Source organism: Macaca nemestrina, chromosome 1, assembly GCF_043159975.1.
Source record: "Macaca nemestrina isolate mMacNem1 chromosome 1, mMacNem.hap1, whole genome shotgun sequence".
In the NCBI taxonomy this organism is placed as follows: Eukaryota; Metazoa; Chordata; class Mammalia; order Primates; family Cercopithecidae; genus Macaca; species Macaca nemestrina.
This window is the reverse complement of record NC_092125.1, coordinates 108,729,176-108,746,698: the sequence shown is the minus strand read 5'-3', so window position 1 is coordinate 108,746,698 and position 17,523 is coordinate 108,729,176. Positions and strand designations below refer to the sequence as shown.

The following is a 17,523-nucleotide window of genomic DNA, read 5'->3' as shown; positions in this document are numbered from 1 at the left end:
TGGCTCACCCCTGTAATCCCAGCACTTTGGGAGGCCGAGGTAGGCAGATCACCTGAGGTCAGGAGTTTTGAGACCAGCCTGGTCAACATGGAGAAACTCCAGCTCTGCTAAAAATACAAAAAAATTAGCTGGGCGTGGTGATGGGCATCTGCAATCCCAGCTATTCAAGAGGCTGAGGCAGGGGAATTGCTCGAACCCGGGAGACGGGAGGTTGCAGTGAGCCGAGATCGTGCCACTGCACTCCAGCCTGGGTGACACAGAGAGAAACTCTGTTAAAACAAAACAAAACAAAACCCTCTCTTCCTACTCCCTTAGTGTTTTGAAGAAAATCACACAGTCCTGGCTAGACGTAGTGACTCACACCTGTAATCCTAGCACTTTGGGAGGCCGAGGTGGGTGGATTGCCTGAGCTCAGGAGTTTGAGACCAGCCTGGGCAACGACAGTGAAACCCTGTCTCTACTAGAATACAAAAAATTAGCCAGGCATGGCGGCATGTGCCTGTAGTCCCACCTACTTGGGAGGCTGAGGCAGGAGAATCGCTTGAACCCGGGAGGCCGAGGTTGCAGTAAGCCGAGATTGCACCACTGCACTCCAACCTGGGCAACAGAGTGAGACTCTGTCTCAAAAAAAGAAAATCACACGTCCCACAGATTGGATTGGAAAAGCACTCTCTTCTAGTCCCCAGGGAGCTATTTCAAACTTCCTCCTTTTTTTGCAAGTTCTTTTCCTTACCATTTCCTTGTTCATCTCAGGAAAACCCTTTTCCATCTTCAGAGAACATAGAGATAATAAAGTGAGGATTCCACCAACTTTTTGCTCTCTACAGATATACTTAGCTGCATCATCATGCCTCTCTCATCCTAGTGAACGCCATCTGTATCTCCTGTCGAAGGTTCACCTATGACTTTACTAGAAGTTCTATGCAGTCCCTGATTGTCTATCTTGCTCAACACTGTATCCTTTCCTTGTAGCATAGTGCCTGCACACAGAAGGTATTAACTTAAAAAAAAAAAAAAAGGAAGAAGCAGCAGGGTCTCATTGTGTTGCCCAGGCTGGTCTTGAACTCCTAGACTCAAGTGATCCTCCCCTCTCAGCCTCCCAAACTGCTGGGATTACCGACGTCAGCCACGATCTTTAACCTGTCCTTTTCTACTGATATTTTCCCCTTAGCATATACACATGCTCAAGTAACTCCCATGATTAAAAGGAAAACATTCCAAACTTTCTCTTGATCCTTGTCCGCACTCAGTCATCACTCAATGTCTCTCTTCCCTTCATAGCTAAGCTTCTAGAGTTACCTATACTTGCTATATCCATTTTCATGATTCCTATTCTCAATCATTTTAGTTTTTGCCCCCATCAGTCCACCGAGATTGCTCTCATTAAGGCCACCAGTGACCTCCTGGTCACATTCAATGAACAACTCTTCAGTCTTTATCCTTTTGCCCTCTCTGTGCCATTTGACCCTGTTGACTCCCCCTTCCTTGAAATGCTTTCTTCTTTTGGCTCCTGAGGTCCTTCTTTCTCTTGACAGAGACTAGGGGCTTAATAAATATATACTTTTAATGAATGGATAGTTTCACTTCTATTGATATGGCTTTTTTTTTTTTTTTTTTTTTTTTAGACAGTCTCACTCTGACGCCCCAGGCTGGAGTGCAGTGGCATAATCTTGGCTCACTCACTGCAACCTCAGCCCCCTGGGTTCAAGCCCTTCTCTGTCTCAGCCTCCGGAGTAGCTGGGATTACAGGCACCCACCAACACGCCCAGCTAATTTTTATATTTTTAGTAGAGACAGGGTTTCGCCATGTTGGCCAGGCTGCTTTCAAACTCCTGACCTCAAGCGATCTGCCCATCTCAGCCTCCAAAGTGTTGGGATTACAGGTGTGAGCCACCACATCCAGCCTAATATAACCTTTCTTAGCCTTCTCTGAACTCCCTTTAAATGCTAGTGTTTCCTATGGTCATGTCCTTAGCCACCTCTTTCTGCTCTACATATTCTCATTGGTCAGGATAATCCAACAATAAGAACAGTTACAAAACCAACAGTTACAATAAACTGTTTTGTTTTTGTTTTTGTTTTGAGATGGAGTCTTGCTCTGTCACCTAGGCTGGAGTGCAGTGACTCACTCGGCTCACTGCAAGACTGCAAGCTCCGCCTCCTGGGTTCACGCATTCTCCTGCTTCAGCCTCCTGATCTCCTGCCTCAGCCTCCTGAGTAGCTGGGACTACAGGCACCTGCCACCACACCCGGCTAAATTTTTTTTTTTTTTTTCATTTTTAGTAGAGATGGGGTTTCACCATGTTAGCCAGGATGGTCTCGATCTCCTGACCTCATGATCTGCCCGCCTTGGCCTCCCAAAATGCTGGGATTACAGGCGTGAGCCACCGCACCCTGCCACAATAAACTGTTTATATGCTGCTTACCATAAAATCTAGGTGTTCAACTCAGGTCTTTCTCCTGAGTTCTCGACTCACGTATACAATTGCTTATTGGATACTTCCATTAAGATTTTTCATGTTTACCACTTAGTCTAAAGACAGGAAGTGGCTAGGTGCAGGGGCTCACACGTGTAATCCCAGCACTTTGGGAGGCCGAGGTGGGCAGATCACCTAAGGTTGGGAGTTCAAGACCAGCCTGACCAACATGGAGAAACCCTGTCTCTACTAAAAATACAAAATTAGCTGGGCATGGTGGCGGGCGCCTGTAGTGCCAGCTACTCAGGAGGCTGAGACAGGAGAATCGCTTGAACCCGGGAGGTGGAGGTTGCGGTGAGGCAAGATCACACCATTGCACTCCAGCCTGGGCAACAAGAGCGAAACTCAATCTTTAAAAAAGAAAAAAAAAAAAAACAGAAAGCTTGTCTTTTATCTTTCTATCCCCAGCACTTAATCATAATGCCTGGCATGCAGTAAGTAGAGGAAGAAATAAATGCATCAAAGATTAAAAACAAACAAACATCCTGTGGCTCAGAGGAAAAACAACAACAAAACAAAACAAAACAAAACAAAACAAAAAAACAAAAAAAACCAAGCTGGGTACGGTGGCTCACTTCTGTAATCCCAGCACTTTGGGAGGCCAAGGCAGGTGGATGATGAGGTCAGGAGATCAAGACAGTCCTGGCTAACGTGGTGAAACCCCATCTCGATTAAAAATACAAAAAATTAGCTGGGAGTGGTAGCGCGCGCCTGTAATCCCAGCTACTCAGGAGGCTGAGGCAGGAGAATCGCTTGAACCTGGGAGGCAGAGATTGCAATGAGCCGAGATCGTGCCACTGCACTCCAGCCTGGGTGACAGAGTGAGACTCCATCTCAAAAAAAATAAATAAAAATAGGATGGGCACGGTGGCTCACGCCTGTAATCCCAGCACTTTGGGACGCCAAGCTGGGCGAATCATGAGGTCAGGAGTTCAAGACCAGCCTGGCCAACATAGTGAAACCCAGTCTCTACTAAAAATACAAAAATTAGCCGGGCGTGGGGGCACGCACCTGTAATCCCAGCTACTCGGGAGGCTGAGGCAGGAGAATCACTTGAACCTGGGAGGCAGAGGTTGCAGTAAGCGGAGATCACACCACTGCACTTCAGCCTGGGCGACAGTGCGAGACTCTGTCTCATAAGTAAGTAAGTAAATAAATAAATAAATACCCAAAACAAAAAAAGTAATCAGCCGGGCGTGGTGGCTCAAGCCTGTAATCCCAGCACTTTGGGAGGCCGAGACGGGCGGATCACGAGGTCAGGAGATCGAGACCATCCTGGCTAACATGGTGAAACCCCGTCTCTACTAAAAAATACAAAAAACTAGCCAGGCGAGGTGGCGGGCACCTGTAGTCCCAGCTACTCGGGAGGCTAAGGCAGGAGAATGGTGTAAACCCGGGAGGCGGAGCTTGCAATGAGCTGAGATCTGGCCACTGCACTCCAGCCTGGGCGACAGAGCAAGACTCCATCTCAAAAAAAAAAAAAAAAAAAAGAGTAAAAGCTGTGAACTATCTCCAGCTATGTCAGGCTGACTTACTTGACTGCTTTAAATCACACTAAACTTACTCTTTCTGAACTGATATGAGAGTACCGATCTTAACCATGGTAAAACCTCAACTAAAACAAACATAGGACTGTTCCATCCTGAATACTTTCCCAATTAAGTGCAAAATATCTTCTGAAGTTTATCCAATTAAGTGCAAAATATCTTCATTTTGCTTCAAAGTAGAAATTGCTCAAAAAAGTACTATTCATTTCCTGTAGATTACACAGTGGAAAGAGCACCATTGAAAGTCAGTGAGACTTAGCTAGATTCATCTCTGGAGTATGGCTTTGGATAAACTACTTATCTCTAAGTCTGACTCTGTCTTCTGTAAGTGGACATACTACCTTCCTGCCTACTTCTTAGGATCCAATAAGATACTGTAGGTGAAATGTTTTGCAAATTCAAAAGTGTTTTGCACATTTAAGATACCATTGTTTCGCCAGGGTGCACAGTGACTTACTCCTGTAATCTCAGCACTTTGGGAGATTGAGGCAGGAGGTCTGTTTCAGTCCACAAGTTCGAGGCTGCAGTGAGCAGTGACTGAGCCACTGTACTCCAGCCTGGGCAAGATAGCAAGACCCTGTCTCTAAAAAAAATTTGTGGCCAGGTGCAGTGGCTCACGCCTGTAATCCCAGCACTTTGGAAGGTCGAGGTGGGTGGATCACAGTTCGAGACCAGCCTGGCCAATATGGTGAAACTCCGTCTCTACTAAAAATACAAAAAAATTAGCCAGGCGTGGTGGCACATGCCTGTAATCCCAGCTACTCAGGAGGCTGAGTCAGAAGAATTGCTTGAATCCGGGAGGTGGAGGTTGCAGTGAGCTGAGATTGCGCCACTGCACTCCAGCCTGGGTGACAGAGCGAGACTCCATCTCAAAAAAAAGAAAAAAAATGTTTTTGGCCAGGTGCGGTGGCTCACGCCTGTAATCTCAGAAGTTTGGGAGGCTGAAGTGGGTGGATCACAAGGTCAGGAGTTCAAGACCAGCCTGGCCAGGATGGTAGAAACCCCATCTCTACTAAAAATACAAAAATTAGCCAGGCATGGCAGTGGGTGCTTGAAATCCCAGCTAGTCAGGAGGCTGAGGCAGAGAATCTGCTGAACCTGGGACGCAGAGGTTGCAGTGAGCTGAGATCGTACCACTGCACTCCACCCTGGGCAACAGAGTGAGACTCTGTCTCAATTGAAAAAAAAAAAAAGAGAGAGAGAGAGAGAAAATAAAAGACCTCCCCAAGAATGAAGTAAATGAACATTATAACATGTGACTCCTATGTTACTACCATTTTCCCCTCATATCCTGGTTTTGGATATGTTTTGACTTTATTCTTTCAGCACATATTTATTGAGCACAGTATATGCCAAGCACTATGCAGACACTAAAACATAATCTGAGCTCAGTGGGTAGACAGTTAATAAAATCACAAATTACAGATGGGTGCTATGGCTCATGCCTGTAATCCCAGCACTTTGGGAGGCCAAGATGGGCAGAGAGCTTGAGGCCAGGAGTTCGAGACCAGCCTGGTCAACATGGCGAAACCCTGTCTCTACTAAAAATTCAAAAATTAGCCAGGTGTGGTGGCGGTGTAATCCCAGCTATCAGGGAGGCTGAAGCAGGAGAATCACTTGAATATGAAAGGCAGAGGCTGTAGTGAGCTGAAATCGTGTCACTGCACTCCAGCCTGGGCGACAGGGACAGAGCAAGACTCTGAGAAAGAAAGAAAAGACAGAGAGAAAGAGAGAGAGGGAGGGAGGGAGGGAGGGAGGGAGGGAGGAAGGAAGGAAGGAAGGAAGGAAGGAAGGAAGGAAGGAAGGAAGGAAGGAAGGAAGGAAGGAAGGAAGGAAGGAAGGAAGGGGAGTTTGAAACTGGAGAGGAAAACAGGTGAAGACTAGGTAGCAGAATTCTGAATCCAGAAGTTGTTATTGTATTTGCATCTTCTTATATTTTTATTCCCTTTATTCTTTTTCTTTTCGTTTCTTTTTTTTTCTTTTTTTTTTGGAGACACAGTCTCACTCTATCACCAGGCTGGAGTGCAGTGGCACTATCTCGGCTCACTACAACCTCTGCCTCCCTGGTTCAAGCGAATCTCCTGCCTCAGCTTCCCGAGTAGCTGGGACTACAGGCACGCACCACCATGCCCAGCTAATTTTTGTATTTTTAGTAGAGACAGGGTTTCACCAGGTTAGCCAGGATGGTCTTGATCTCCTGACCTCAGGTGATCCACCCACCTTGGCTTCTCAAAGTGTTGGGATTACAGGCGTGAGCCACCGTACCCAGCCGAGACAGGGTTTCACCACGTTGACCAGTCTGGTCTCAAACTCCTGACCTCAGGTGATCCACCCGCCTTGGCTTCCCAAAGTGTTGGGATTACAGGCATGAGCCACCACGCCCGGCCTGGAGCAACTTTTTTAAAGCTTGCTATGATCTGATCTTTTTCCTTCTTCACTTATCTCTCAAACAACCTACATTCCAGACATACATCACCACTTCCTGAGAATGTCCTGTATTATGTTTTTTTCCTATATGTGCTTACGCCATCCCCATCATCTGGGACTTCTTCCCTATCTCTGGCTATTAAGTAGTTGAATCTATCTTTCCAAGCCCTATCATAATTAAGCTTTCAAAATTATTTAAGTCCCCGGCCGGGCGCGGTGGCTCAAGCCTGTAATCCCAGCACTTTGGGAGGCCGAGACGGGCGGATCACGAGGCCAGGAGATCGAGAGACGATCCCGGCTAACACGGTGAAACCCCGTCTCTACTAAAAAATACAAAAAAACTAGCCGGGCGAGGTGGCGGGCGCCTGTAGTCCCAGCTACTCGGGAGGCTGAGGCAGGAGAACGACGTAAACCTGGGAGGCGGAGCTTGCAGTGAGCTGAGATCCGGCCACTGCACTCCAGCCTGGGTGACAGAGCAAGACTCCGTCTCAAAAAAAAAAAAAAAAAAAAAAAAAAATTATTTAAGTCCCCATTAAAGTTAATGGCATTGTTTGACTAGTATTACTGTTATTTACGCTTAAGGTTATCTCCCTGGCCAGATTCCCTGTAAGATTCTTGATGGCAAGTGTTTTTGTCTCATTCAACAACTGTGACTTCCAGCATGGGTGCAGTGGCTCACACCTGTAATCCCAACACTTTGGGAGGCCAAGGTGGGAGGATTGCTTGAGCCTAGAAGTTCAGCCTGGGCAACAGAGTGAGACCTTCCTCTCTACAAAAAAAAAAAAAAAAGGAAGGCCTGGTGGTGTGCACCTCTGGTCCCAGCTACTAGGGAGGCTGAAGTAGGAAGATCTCTTGAGCTCAGGAGGTCAAGGCTGCAGTCAGCTGTGATGATGCCACTGCACTCCAGCCTGGGCAACAGAACGAGACCCTATCTCAAAAACAAAACAACAAACAAACAAAAAAAACTCAATTGTGACTGCTCCTCATTTTGTATCCCTTTAGCAGCTACAAAGCTCACCCTGCGGTGTGCAGTGGCTCACACCTGTAATCTCAGCACTCCGGGAGGCCAAGGTGGATCACCTGTCAGGAGTTTGAGAGCATTCTGGCCAACATGGTGAAACCCTGTCTCTACTAAAAATACAAAACAAGCCGGGCATGGTGGCACATGCCTGTAATCTCAGCTACTTGGGAGGTTGAGGCAGGAGAATCACTTGAACCTGGGAGGCACAGCTCGCAGTGAGCCGAGATCACGCCTTTGCACTCCACCCTGGGCTACAAGAGCAAAACTCCGTCTCAAAAAAAAAAAAAAAAAAGCAACTCAGTAGGCTTGTTCCTCTGGGCTAGTGATTCAGTGCTGTGCTGGCACCTGCTGGTCACCTGTGGTGCAGCAGCCCTGGTCCCAGCACCTTCCTCCCTTCAGTATTAAGGGTTGTGACAGTCTGTGCCCTTACCTAGCAATCACTGGAATAATATATTAAATACTCGCCCCACAGCACCACCTTTCAATCTGCAGAACTTTTCCCACTAGCTTCCTACCCCAGAAATTTGGACTTTACATCCTTCCCAGTACTGCAGAAATATAAGGACAGGATCTCCAGGAACTGGGCAGCAAGAAAAGAAAGAAGCAATGTGAGAGTAGAGGATGCAAATCCCTTTTCCCCCTTCAAAGAATCAAGACTGTTTCCAACAGAATTCCACTCTTTTTGACCTTTGTCTTATTTCTAGGTTGCTCTTGGGCCAGAGGCCTTCTTGGAGACAGTAGTGATGAACCGGAGGTTGAGCAGAGAGTAGGTAGGCGGGGCTCAAGGGGTGGGGCCAAGCCAAAGGGCTCTCACACTAAGTGAAGCTTCTCCATTCTGTAAGCTTTCCCGGAACATCCAAGGCAAGACTGGCACCCAGCACAGCAGGTGAGGGACCGGCAGTGACAGAATGGTAGACTTTAGGGGTAACGGTGGCAGAGGAGTCTCCAGCTCTTTCAGTCTTAGCTTTTCATATTGTGAAACTCTTGCTTATACAATTCTTGGGTCCTTTGTAGAGCTTAACTTAGTTTTTCTGGTGGCAAGGCAGCCTCTGAAAGACCTGGTTTTGGATGCAGTGGGGGCAGGGCTGAGGGATGCAGGTGGATCCATATCCGTATGGATGTGTGTGAAATGCAAGGAAGTCTTAGGAGACAAGGAGATGGACGGGTAAGGGCCAGAGGGAGAGTATGGCCAGGCCAGAGAGGATTATAGGGAGGACCCAGACAAGAGAAAAAGGGAGACTGAAACAGGGAGAGAGGGAGAGGACATCGGAACAAATGTGAGACGGCAATGGGGGCAATGGAGAGCTGGGTAACAGGAAGGCCAAGGAGGAAGGAAGGCTCACATGGAGCAATCTCCTCTTCCGGCTGGGGAACATGGTCCAGAAAGCCCCAAGGCAAGCTGGGAGCAAAGCAAGGTTCAGGTTTCCACTGGAAGGATTCAGCTGGGGAAGAAACCCCCTCAGTCCCCACCTCCCCTGCCTCTTCAGACTCCCATTTTGGTTTGGGGGAGAGGGCGAGGCTGCTCCTCACTGCGGTCACAGCCACATCCTGCAGAGCAGGGGAGGGGGAAGTAAGAAGCAAAACAACCAGAAGAACCACAGGCGAAGACCATGGGGAGAGAACCCTGGACACATGGAGCTGATATGCCGCCAAGAAGGTCCTGAGTTCAGTGCAGCAGAAGGCTCAGACCTTTAGGACTGCCTGCCCTTCTTGAGGTGCTGGTTTCTTGTGCTTCCTCAGTTGGCTTTAACCACACTGGGAGCATTCTGGGGAAGGAGGTTTCTCTGGATTATTTGGTTTGAAGCCCATCTTTATCATTTACTAGTGACTTTGGCCAAATTGCTAAATTTCTCTTAGCTTCAGTTTTCTCACTGCAAAATGGGAATACCTACCTTAACCTTATACAGGATTGGGAAGACTAAGATGACTGACATAAAGCACTTGGCACATAGTAGGTTCTCAGTAAATGTTAGTTATTACTCCTATTAGGATTCCTGGGATGCTTATGCTTCTTACTTTAAAGGAAGTACAGTGCAATAGCTGCCACTGGCTTTGGGGGCCAAAAAATGAGTTGTGTTTGATCTTGGGTAAATTATCTAATGTAAGTATCATTTGCTCAGCTGTAAAACAAGGATGGTAATACCTATACCACACAGACATATGGCACAGAGTCAGTGTCCAAAAATGGCAGCTGTAAGAATTCTGTCAGGCTGGGCGTGGTGGCTCACACCTATATTCCCAGCACTTGGGGAGGTCGAGGTGGGTGGATCACGAGGTCAGGAGATCAAGACCAGCCTGGCCAACATGGTGAAACCCCATCTCTACTAAAAAAATACAAAAATTAGCCGGGCATGGTGGTGGGGGCCTGTAATCCCAACTACTTGGGAGGCTGAGGCAGGAGAATAGCTTGAACTTGGGAGGTAGAGGTTGCAGTGAACAGATATCACACCCCTGCACTCCAGCCTGAGTGACAAAGCAAGACTCCGTCTCAAAAAAAAGAATTATCTGTCAGGTAAGCCCTGTCTTCACTGCAGCAGCAACAGCCTACTTCCCCTTGAGAAGTAACTTGTGCTAGGCTAGCCTCCCGTGTGCCCACATTCCTCCAGCCGGAGCTATCGCCACTCCCATGGGCTGTTTTGGAGTCAAGATTTGCTACAGCACTAAGGGGAAAAAGCAGGAGAAAGGCATAGAGGACTGAGGGGCCTCAGGGGGCGGGGAGGATGACAAACAAAGATGATGATGACATGGAAACTAAAGAAGCAACAGAAAGGGGAAAAGTCATTTCTCTCTTTCTAAGGAAGCCTGTGGCCTTTCTTCTAGTGACTGACCACATACCCCACTCTCCAGGACCCATGGAGTCCTTCAGCTCAAAGAGTCTGGCACTGCAAGCAGAGAAGAAGCTACTGAGTAAGATGGCGGGTCGGTCTGTGGCTCATCTCTTCATAGATGAGACAAGCAGTGAGGTGCTAGATGAGCTCTACCGTGTGTCCAAGGAGTACACGCACAGCCGGCCCCAGGCCCAGCGTGTGATCAAGGACCTGATCAAAGTGGCTGTCAAGGTGGCTGTACTGCACCGCAATGGCTCCTTCGGCCCCAGTGAGCTGGCCCTGGCTACCCGCTTTCGCCAGAAGCTGCGGCAGGGTGCCATGACGGCACTTAGCTTTGGCGAGGTAGACTTCACCTTCGAGGCTGCTGTTCTGGCTGGCCTGCTGACCGAGTGCCGGGATGTGCTGCTGGAGTTGGTGGAACACCACCTCACGCCCAAGTCACATGGCCGCATCCGCCACGTGTTTGATCACTTCTCTGACCCAGGCCTGCTCACAGCCCTCTATGGGCCTGACTTCACTCAGCACCTTGGCAAGATCTGTGACGGGCTCAGGAAGCTGCTAGATGAAGGGAAGCTCTGAGAGCCCCGAGTCTAGCACATTCCACTTTGACAAAATGGCTGACTGAGAAAACACAGATAATGAGCTTCCTAACCCTGCTCAGCTGCCACTAACGCTTTTCAATCTTCAGGCTTCATTCCTTCCCAAGAGTGCTTTTGACTCTGAGACCAGCCCATCCCCACACAGCTGGTGGAGAAGGAGCAATGCTGAGGGGTGAGGCCTCTCTCCCACTCCAGCCCCAGGACAGGAAACAGAACTGCCTGAAAAAGGTGAAGTGAAACTTGGATCTCTATTTCTCCCATAAGGGACTTCTGAAACAGGGAAGCCCCCTCCCATGTGAACCAAGGAAAGGAGGCACAGCCCAGAGAACCCCTCTGGGGACACTAAAGACAGAAGAGGGGAAGGTGGCCCTTAGAAACAGAGCTTGGACAGATGCCAGAGGCTCTGTTCCAGAGTGCAGGAGGAGGGGGCTAGGGCAGGGGAGATTCTCATAGGGGAAATAAAACTACTAGAATATGCACAGGGCTCAATGTTTAATCTGTCCAGCTTCGTATACCTTATAGTCATCACAGAAGAAAGGAGGTATATAAACACCACTTCTCTCACCTTTCATCATTTCCAAACAGGAGACTGAGGGAGATTTCCATTATTATTGAGGTTCCCTTACCTACTTCTGTTTGAGAAACAAACAAAACTGTACCATAGATCAGTGCTACAAATTGCAAATAAATATGCAGTGAGGAGGAGGGCATAGAGAGAGAGGGTCTAGAGGGTAGGGGGCGTAACAAAGAGACTCTCACAACTGGCTTCCTCTTCAAACCCCAAGGAAAGCCTCCTTCCATCTGTTCCCCTCATCACAGGTTGAGCAGAACAGGTCAGAAGGGTGAACTGGTAGAATGGAGGGTTCAGGTCCCTACAGTGCTGCTTTTTCTCAGGGTCAAGAATGGTGAAAAAGTTACAGCGAATTGGTTAGTCAAGACTGAGCCCATTCAACAGGAATGGGGTACCAAAAAAAAAAAAAAAAACTCAGTTCAAATCTGTCCCTTTAAGATTGGAGAAAAGGCCAGCAGTCATCCATTCTCTGCGGTAGGCTAGGTCACCGATTGCCTCATCCTCAATCACATGTCTGGCCAACAAGGTGGGGAAGGTGGAGAACCAGCACTCATTGGCTCACTGTTCCCAGGTTCTCTCACCCCAGGGCTATAGAAATTCCATTTTTTAGCTAAGAGTGGGAAGGAATAAAATATAGCAAATAAATATTACTTCAATATTAGCACCAAATAAATTATGTCACACAGTTGGAGATGAGGAAGAAGCTGAGGGGGAGTCTCTGCTTCCCTGTTCTAAGGCCAGGGAATGGTAAAAAGGATAGGAAAGGCAACAGGGATATAAAAAGAGCCTTTTGAGTCTAAAGGACTCAACTCTAGATTCAGCCCAAGAACTGGGAAAGGTCCAGTTCCCATTCCCTAATCTTGCCAATAAAACTGCCCCAGGCCAAGGAATTTTTGGCGGACAAGGAGGCTGGGGAAGATGGCTGGAGTGGAGGGAGGCAGGCTGGTAAGCCATGTTCTTGAGCCTCACCTCAGGCTCCTCTCCCCCTGAAGTTTCTCCTTCAACATCTTGCTTCTCTCAGTCAGTTCTGGGGACATCAGAGTTTGAAGATTTCATCCTCCTGGTCCCGTAGTGTCCGGGTCCGAGAGGTACGGGTCAGCGGCACAGGACCTAGGACTGCTCGTTGCTGCATCCGAGGGGAGCTCAGGTGGAGACCTGCATCCTCCCCAGGTACCCTGCAAGTGAGGAAAGGGGGGAAAGAGTGACAGATCAAGGGAAGAACCTCACAATGGGCTAAGTGAGAGGTACATGGAAAGCTGTCTTCTAATACATAAGCTGGTTGCTTCAAGACAGTCTCAATACCTTCTAGATAAATCCTAACCCTAATGCTCCTTCATGGATGACCAGAGCAGTAAAAACAGTTAACTGTCGGCTGGGCATGGTGGCTCACGCCTGTAATCTCAGCACTTTGCGAGGCTGAGGCGGGCAGATCATGAGGTCAGGAGATCGAGATCATCCTGGCTAACACAATGAAACCCCGTCTCTACTAAAAATACAAAAAATCAGCCAGGCGTGGTGGTGGGTGCCTTTAGTGCCAGCTACTTGGGAGGCTGAGGCAGGAGAATGGCATGAACCCGGGAGGCGGAGCTTGCGCCACTGCACTTTAGCCTGGGCAACATAGTGAGACCCCGTCTCAAAAAAAGTCAACTGTCTGACTCCAATAAGAACACAGAACCCAGTTTTCCACTGCCTCTACCTGTGTCAGCAGGCATCGTCTCTGCTCATTGCTTTGGGGCCACATGGGGGAAACGTATCACCTTGCCGCTGTTGGCACTGTGCTTACTTACTTGTGTTTGTGGTTAGGTAAGATAGGAAGAATGGAGGAGTCTAGGGAGGAACTTATAAGGAACCATTCAATACTCACCCACTTTCCCCTTTTTTCAGCTTCTGGGCAGCAGCCTTCTTGGACAGGCTGATCTGTGAATCAAGCTTCTTAAGGAAATCAGAGGCAGAGAGGTCATGGATGGGCGTGGGGGTTTCCTGGCCAGGTGTGGGGAAGACTTCACCATTGGCACGTCCTGCTCCTGTCTCTTGTTTCTTCCTCTCAGTTGAGTGTGGCCAAACTTCATCGTTACTTGGGCGTACTTCTTCCTCTCCATCTTTTTCTTCCTCAGAATCCAAACCATTGAACAGGTCTCTGGGCTCTGTCAGGATGGGGATGTAGAGGGTTTTCTTCAGGAAGATGGAGTCATTAGTGTAAAGGCGGTTTGCACGTTTAATCTGTTCCATCTTAAAAAAAAAAAAAAAAGCGTCAACAAAATTCAGGACAGTAATAATGATCAATCTTACATTGCATCTCGAGCTTTTTAAAGTGACTGCACAGAGTCTTCTCTGATTCCATAACAACCAAGCTAAAGTACAAAGGGCTGACATTATTTCTACTTTATAGATGAGTGGTTTTCACACTTTTTGGTCTTAGGGCCCCCTTACATTTTAAAAACTTATTGTGCAAGCTGGGCACAATGTCTGATGCCTGTAATTCCAGCTACTCAGGAGGCTGAGGCGGGAGGACAGCTTGAGCCCAGGAATTAGAGTCCAGCCTGAGCAATATAGTGAGACCCCATTTCTAAAAATAAAAAAATAAAATAAAAATAAATGAATAAATAAATAAAAATGAAGGAACTGAGGCTCAGAGAGGTTAAGCTACTTGCCTGAAACTATCTATCAAGTTAATGACACAGCTAGAACGACAATCCTGGGTCTTTTCACTGCTTCTGGGAAAGGTTTTCACACTATACTATTAACAATGTCGGTAATAAATATTTATTTTGACCTATCTATTCATCACTGGACCTAGTGACTGGCATCACCATCTATTTGCCTGGCCTTCCAAGGTAAAAACATCAATGTCATCCTTAACTAATACTTGCCTTTCATCACCATACCAAGTGGTCAACAAAACTGCTTCAAAAATCTCTCTCACATCTGGTCTCATCTTCAGGCCTATTGCCAAAGATTTAAAATAGACCCAAAGTATTTCTCATCTGGGGTTATTACAACAGTTTAACTGGCCTTCCTCGCTCTATTTCTACTCATCCTCCTCTTGGCATCTATCTTTCTAAAAAAATAAATCTGATTAACCCACTACCCTGCTTATAAACCTCCTATGGGGTCCTCATTGGCTAAAGATAAAAACCAAATTAGCATTCAAGGGCTTTCTCAGTCCAGCTCCCAAAGGAAATGTCTAGATTAATCTCCCTTTGCCACCTCTACATTTTGCTATCCTGAACTTTTTATTTTTCTTTGAACATTCCATGATCTTTTTCACACTTTATTCATGCTGTTACTTCTACCTGAAATGCTCCTGCCCCTCTACTATCCCATTCTCTGCTTGGAAAACTTCTATTCATCAACCACCACTCCCTTTGTGTTACCTTCTTCAGGACTCCTAATGCATACTGTAAATATTGCTATAATCATACATAACCCTACTATAATATTATTCACCTCTTTAAATATTTGCTTTGCCTAAACCCTATGAGTCCTTTAAGGGCAAGGATTGTGACTTGCTGTCTCTGTATCCCCAGGCAGTCGTTAGCATCCTACAGACTTTGACACATAGCAGGGGCTCATTAATGCTTTATTTAAAAATTATTAATTATAATTATCTAATTATTATAATAATTAGATAATGAAATATAGAAACTACAGATATAGTATATTAGTATTTTTTTTCTTCTTTTTTTTTTTTTTTTTTGGAGACAAGGTCTCACTCTGTTGCCCAGCCTGGAGTGTAATGGCACAATCTCAGTTCACTGCAACCTCCGCCTCCCGGGCTCAAGTGATCCTCTGCCTCAGCCTCCCCAGTAGTTGGGATTACAGGCACATGCCATCACACCCAGCTAATTTTTGTATTTGTTGTAGAGATGGGGTTTCACCACATTGCCCAGGCTGGTCCTATACTCCTGAGCTCAAGCAATCCACTCGCCTCAGCCTCCCAAAGTGCCGGGATTACAGCACAGGCATGAGCCACCACGCCTGGCCCACCCCAGCCCCTTTCCAACTAAAATTTAATCTTTCTGATTTCCTATCCGTTTTTTTATTTTGAGACAGAGTCTCGCTCTGTTGCCCAGGCTGGAGTGCTGGAGTGCAGTGGTGCGATCTCAGCTCATCACAACCTTCACCTCCCAGCTTCAAGCAATTCTTCTGCCTCAGCTTCCTGAGTAGCTGGGATTTCAGGCGAGCACCACCACGCCCGGCTAATTTTTGTATTTTTAGTTGAGACAGTGTTTTGCCATGTTAGCCAGACTGGTCTCGTACTCATAACCTTAGGTGATCCACTTGCCTCAGCCTCCCAAAATGCTAGGATTACAGGGGTGAGCCACCATGCCTGGCCCTGATTCTTTGTTAATACCTTTACAAATTCACCACGTTCTGTCATTTGTAATCATTATTTGTGTACCTGTTTATTTCTCATTAGGCCATAAATTACATGAGGACAGCAACTATATAGTTTAAGTTTCTGTCTCCCAGAAAAGTTATCACAGTGCTTTAAATGTTGGCTAAAGCATAAAAATGTTGGCTAAATTCAACATTTGCTTGAGTGAGATGGAACAAGAAAACAGGGGTGGGGGTAGGGGGAGTAACCTCATCAATTTCAATGCTATACATTTTTACATCTATCCAATTTCCCCCATGCATGACCTGAAATACTTGGTGTAGAGTACCTGTTTTGTGCCGGGGAAGCCGCCTTACTAGAAAGAAGGCAGAGCACTGAGGAGGAACCAAGAGCAAGGAGAGGTAGGCACTTTAGGAACTGAGAACTAAAAATAAGCTCTCCATTATTTGCTGTAAACGTTTAATCACTCTCAATGTAAAATTTTCTGTGTGGTTTACAGAGTCAGACAGACCTGTTTGAATCCCATATCTGACAATCATTATTTGACCTTAGTCAAAATGGTTAACCAATCAAAGTCTCAGTTTCTTCATCTGCCAAAAGGGAACAATAAATGTATACTTGATACGGACGTGAGGGTGAAATGAGCTAACGTATGTGAAGCCCCTAGCACAGTGTCTGGCATGATAAAATAGGAGCTGTTCCTCTCCATTGGAATAGTAGAGCAGAACTTGTCCCAACCACGCAGTGCAACACTGTGATGGGAAAACAAAGATAAAGGCAGAACAGAGTTCAACACATTAGGAACATTTCAGGGGAGGTTACCTAGAAGGTCCACTACATTCTTCTCAGGACTAAATCCCTCCTGACTGTTGTCTGCACCCCAATCCTGGAAAACTCACCGTCACCCCATATTTGAGTGCTAGTCCAGCCAGGGTGTCTCCGGGCTCCAACTGATGCTCCAGGCGTCTTTCCCTCACTGGGGAGCAGGCCGATTGCACCAGGCTTCCATATGAACGAGCCCGGCTCCCGTGAAGCAGTCCTGACCCCCCTGGCGGGGGCTGTCTAGACGGGGAAGCCATCTCTTCACCCTGCCGACAGCTAGGTTGCAACTAGGGGAGGCCCGACCGAGACTGCGAGTGACAGGCCTGAAGTCTGGGAATAGATATTCAGGGGATTCCTTTCCCCTTCTCTCTTCCCCTGTGTCCCCGCCTCCCCAGCACTACGCCACCTGCCCCCTCCCGGTTTCTCCTCCCTCCAAGTCCTTATCCACAAATCTGTCCCTTGAGTATTCAGTCCCTCCCTGATTCGCCCCTAAGCACCCCTCCGACTTTGAACTCCCCCACAACTCCTCGCTACATTGACCTCTGACCTTTGAACTCTAGAAATAATCCTCAACACTCTTTCCTCAGTTTGCCCCCAAGTAGCCTGGCCTCAGGGCGCTCCCACATCCCAGCTCTGCCCGGTCCCGGGGTTTGTTTGCTAGAGCCAGGAACAAATCAGGCCCACCCCAGGTGAACTGTCGCCGCAGACGAAGAGCGTGAGGATTGCGAGAATTTGTAGTACACCTTCCACTCAGAGATCCTCAAAGGTCCGCTCCGCATCAGATAGGTCACACCCTCAAATTTCGGCTCCACATCTAGGTTCTTGTCCCTCTAAACGCCTCAGATCCACCAAGATGCAAGGGCCTGGATCCAGCTGAGCGGCAAGGTCTTTG

General features: G+C 47.4%; 2 protein-coding genes across 10 annotated transcripts in view; one reads left to right on the top strand and one right to left on the bottom strand.

Annotated features, from left to right (window-relative positions):
- LOC105497836 (LysM domain containing 1) overlaps positions 1-17,510 on the bottom strand; it is a 20,463-nt gene extending 2,953 nt beyond the window's left edge. For 2 of the 8 annotated variants that reach the window (XR_011617259.1, XR_011617269.1), the window contains exons 1-3: positions 16,709-17,028; positions 13,335-13,699; positions 12,440-12,645 (exon numbers count right to left, since the gene is read on the bottom strand). Coding sequence is in view for 2 of the 8 variants with exons in the window: in XM_011769272.3 (XP_011767574.1) it covers positions 12,507-12,645; positions 13,335-13,699; positions 16,709-16,888 (684 nt within the window). In the remaining 6 variants the exon portion in view is untranslated. Of the gene's footprint in view, positions 1-7,929; positions 8,053-11,374; positions 12,646-13,334; positions 13,700-16,708; positions 17,029-17,315 lie in introns of those variants that run through there. The other 6 variants (XR_011617263.1, XR_011617262.1, XR_011617264.1 and 3 more) reach the window with 6 other exon arrangements.
- LOC105497837 (TNF alpha induced protein 8 like 2) lies at positions 8,261-11,378 on the top strand. 2 transcript variants are annotated; one of them, XM_011769276.3, is made up of 2 exons: positions 8,261-8,358; positions 10,293-11,378. In XM_011769276.3, exon 2 carries the CDS (start codon positions 10,325-10,327, stop codon positions 10,877-10,879), a length of 555 nt encoding a protein of 184 aa, XP_011767578.1. In that variant the 5' UTR covers positions 8,261-8,358; positions 10,293-10,324; the 3' UTR covers positions 10,880-11,378. The 2 variants fall into 2 exon arrangements, with proteins under 2 accessions (XP_011767578.1, XP_011767580.1); XM_011769278.3 differs by having other exon boundaries at positions 8,273-8,358; positions 10,320-11,378.
- Positions 17,511-17,523: the final 13 nt, after the last annotated feature.

What these genes read in the sequence shown, in the direction of transcription:
- LOC105497837 (XM_011769276.3), top strand. Translation starts at nt 10,325, where the DNA reads ATGGAGTCCTTCAGCTCAAAGAGTCTGGCACTGCAAGCAGAGAAGAAG.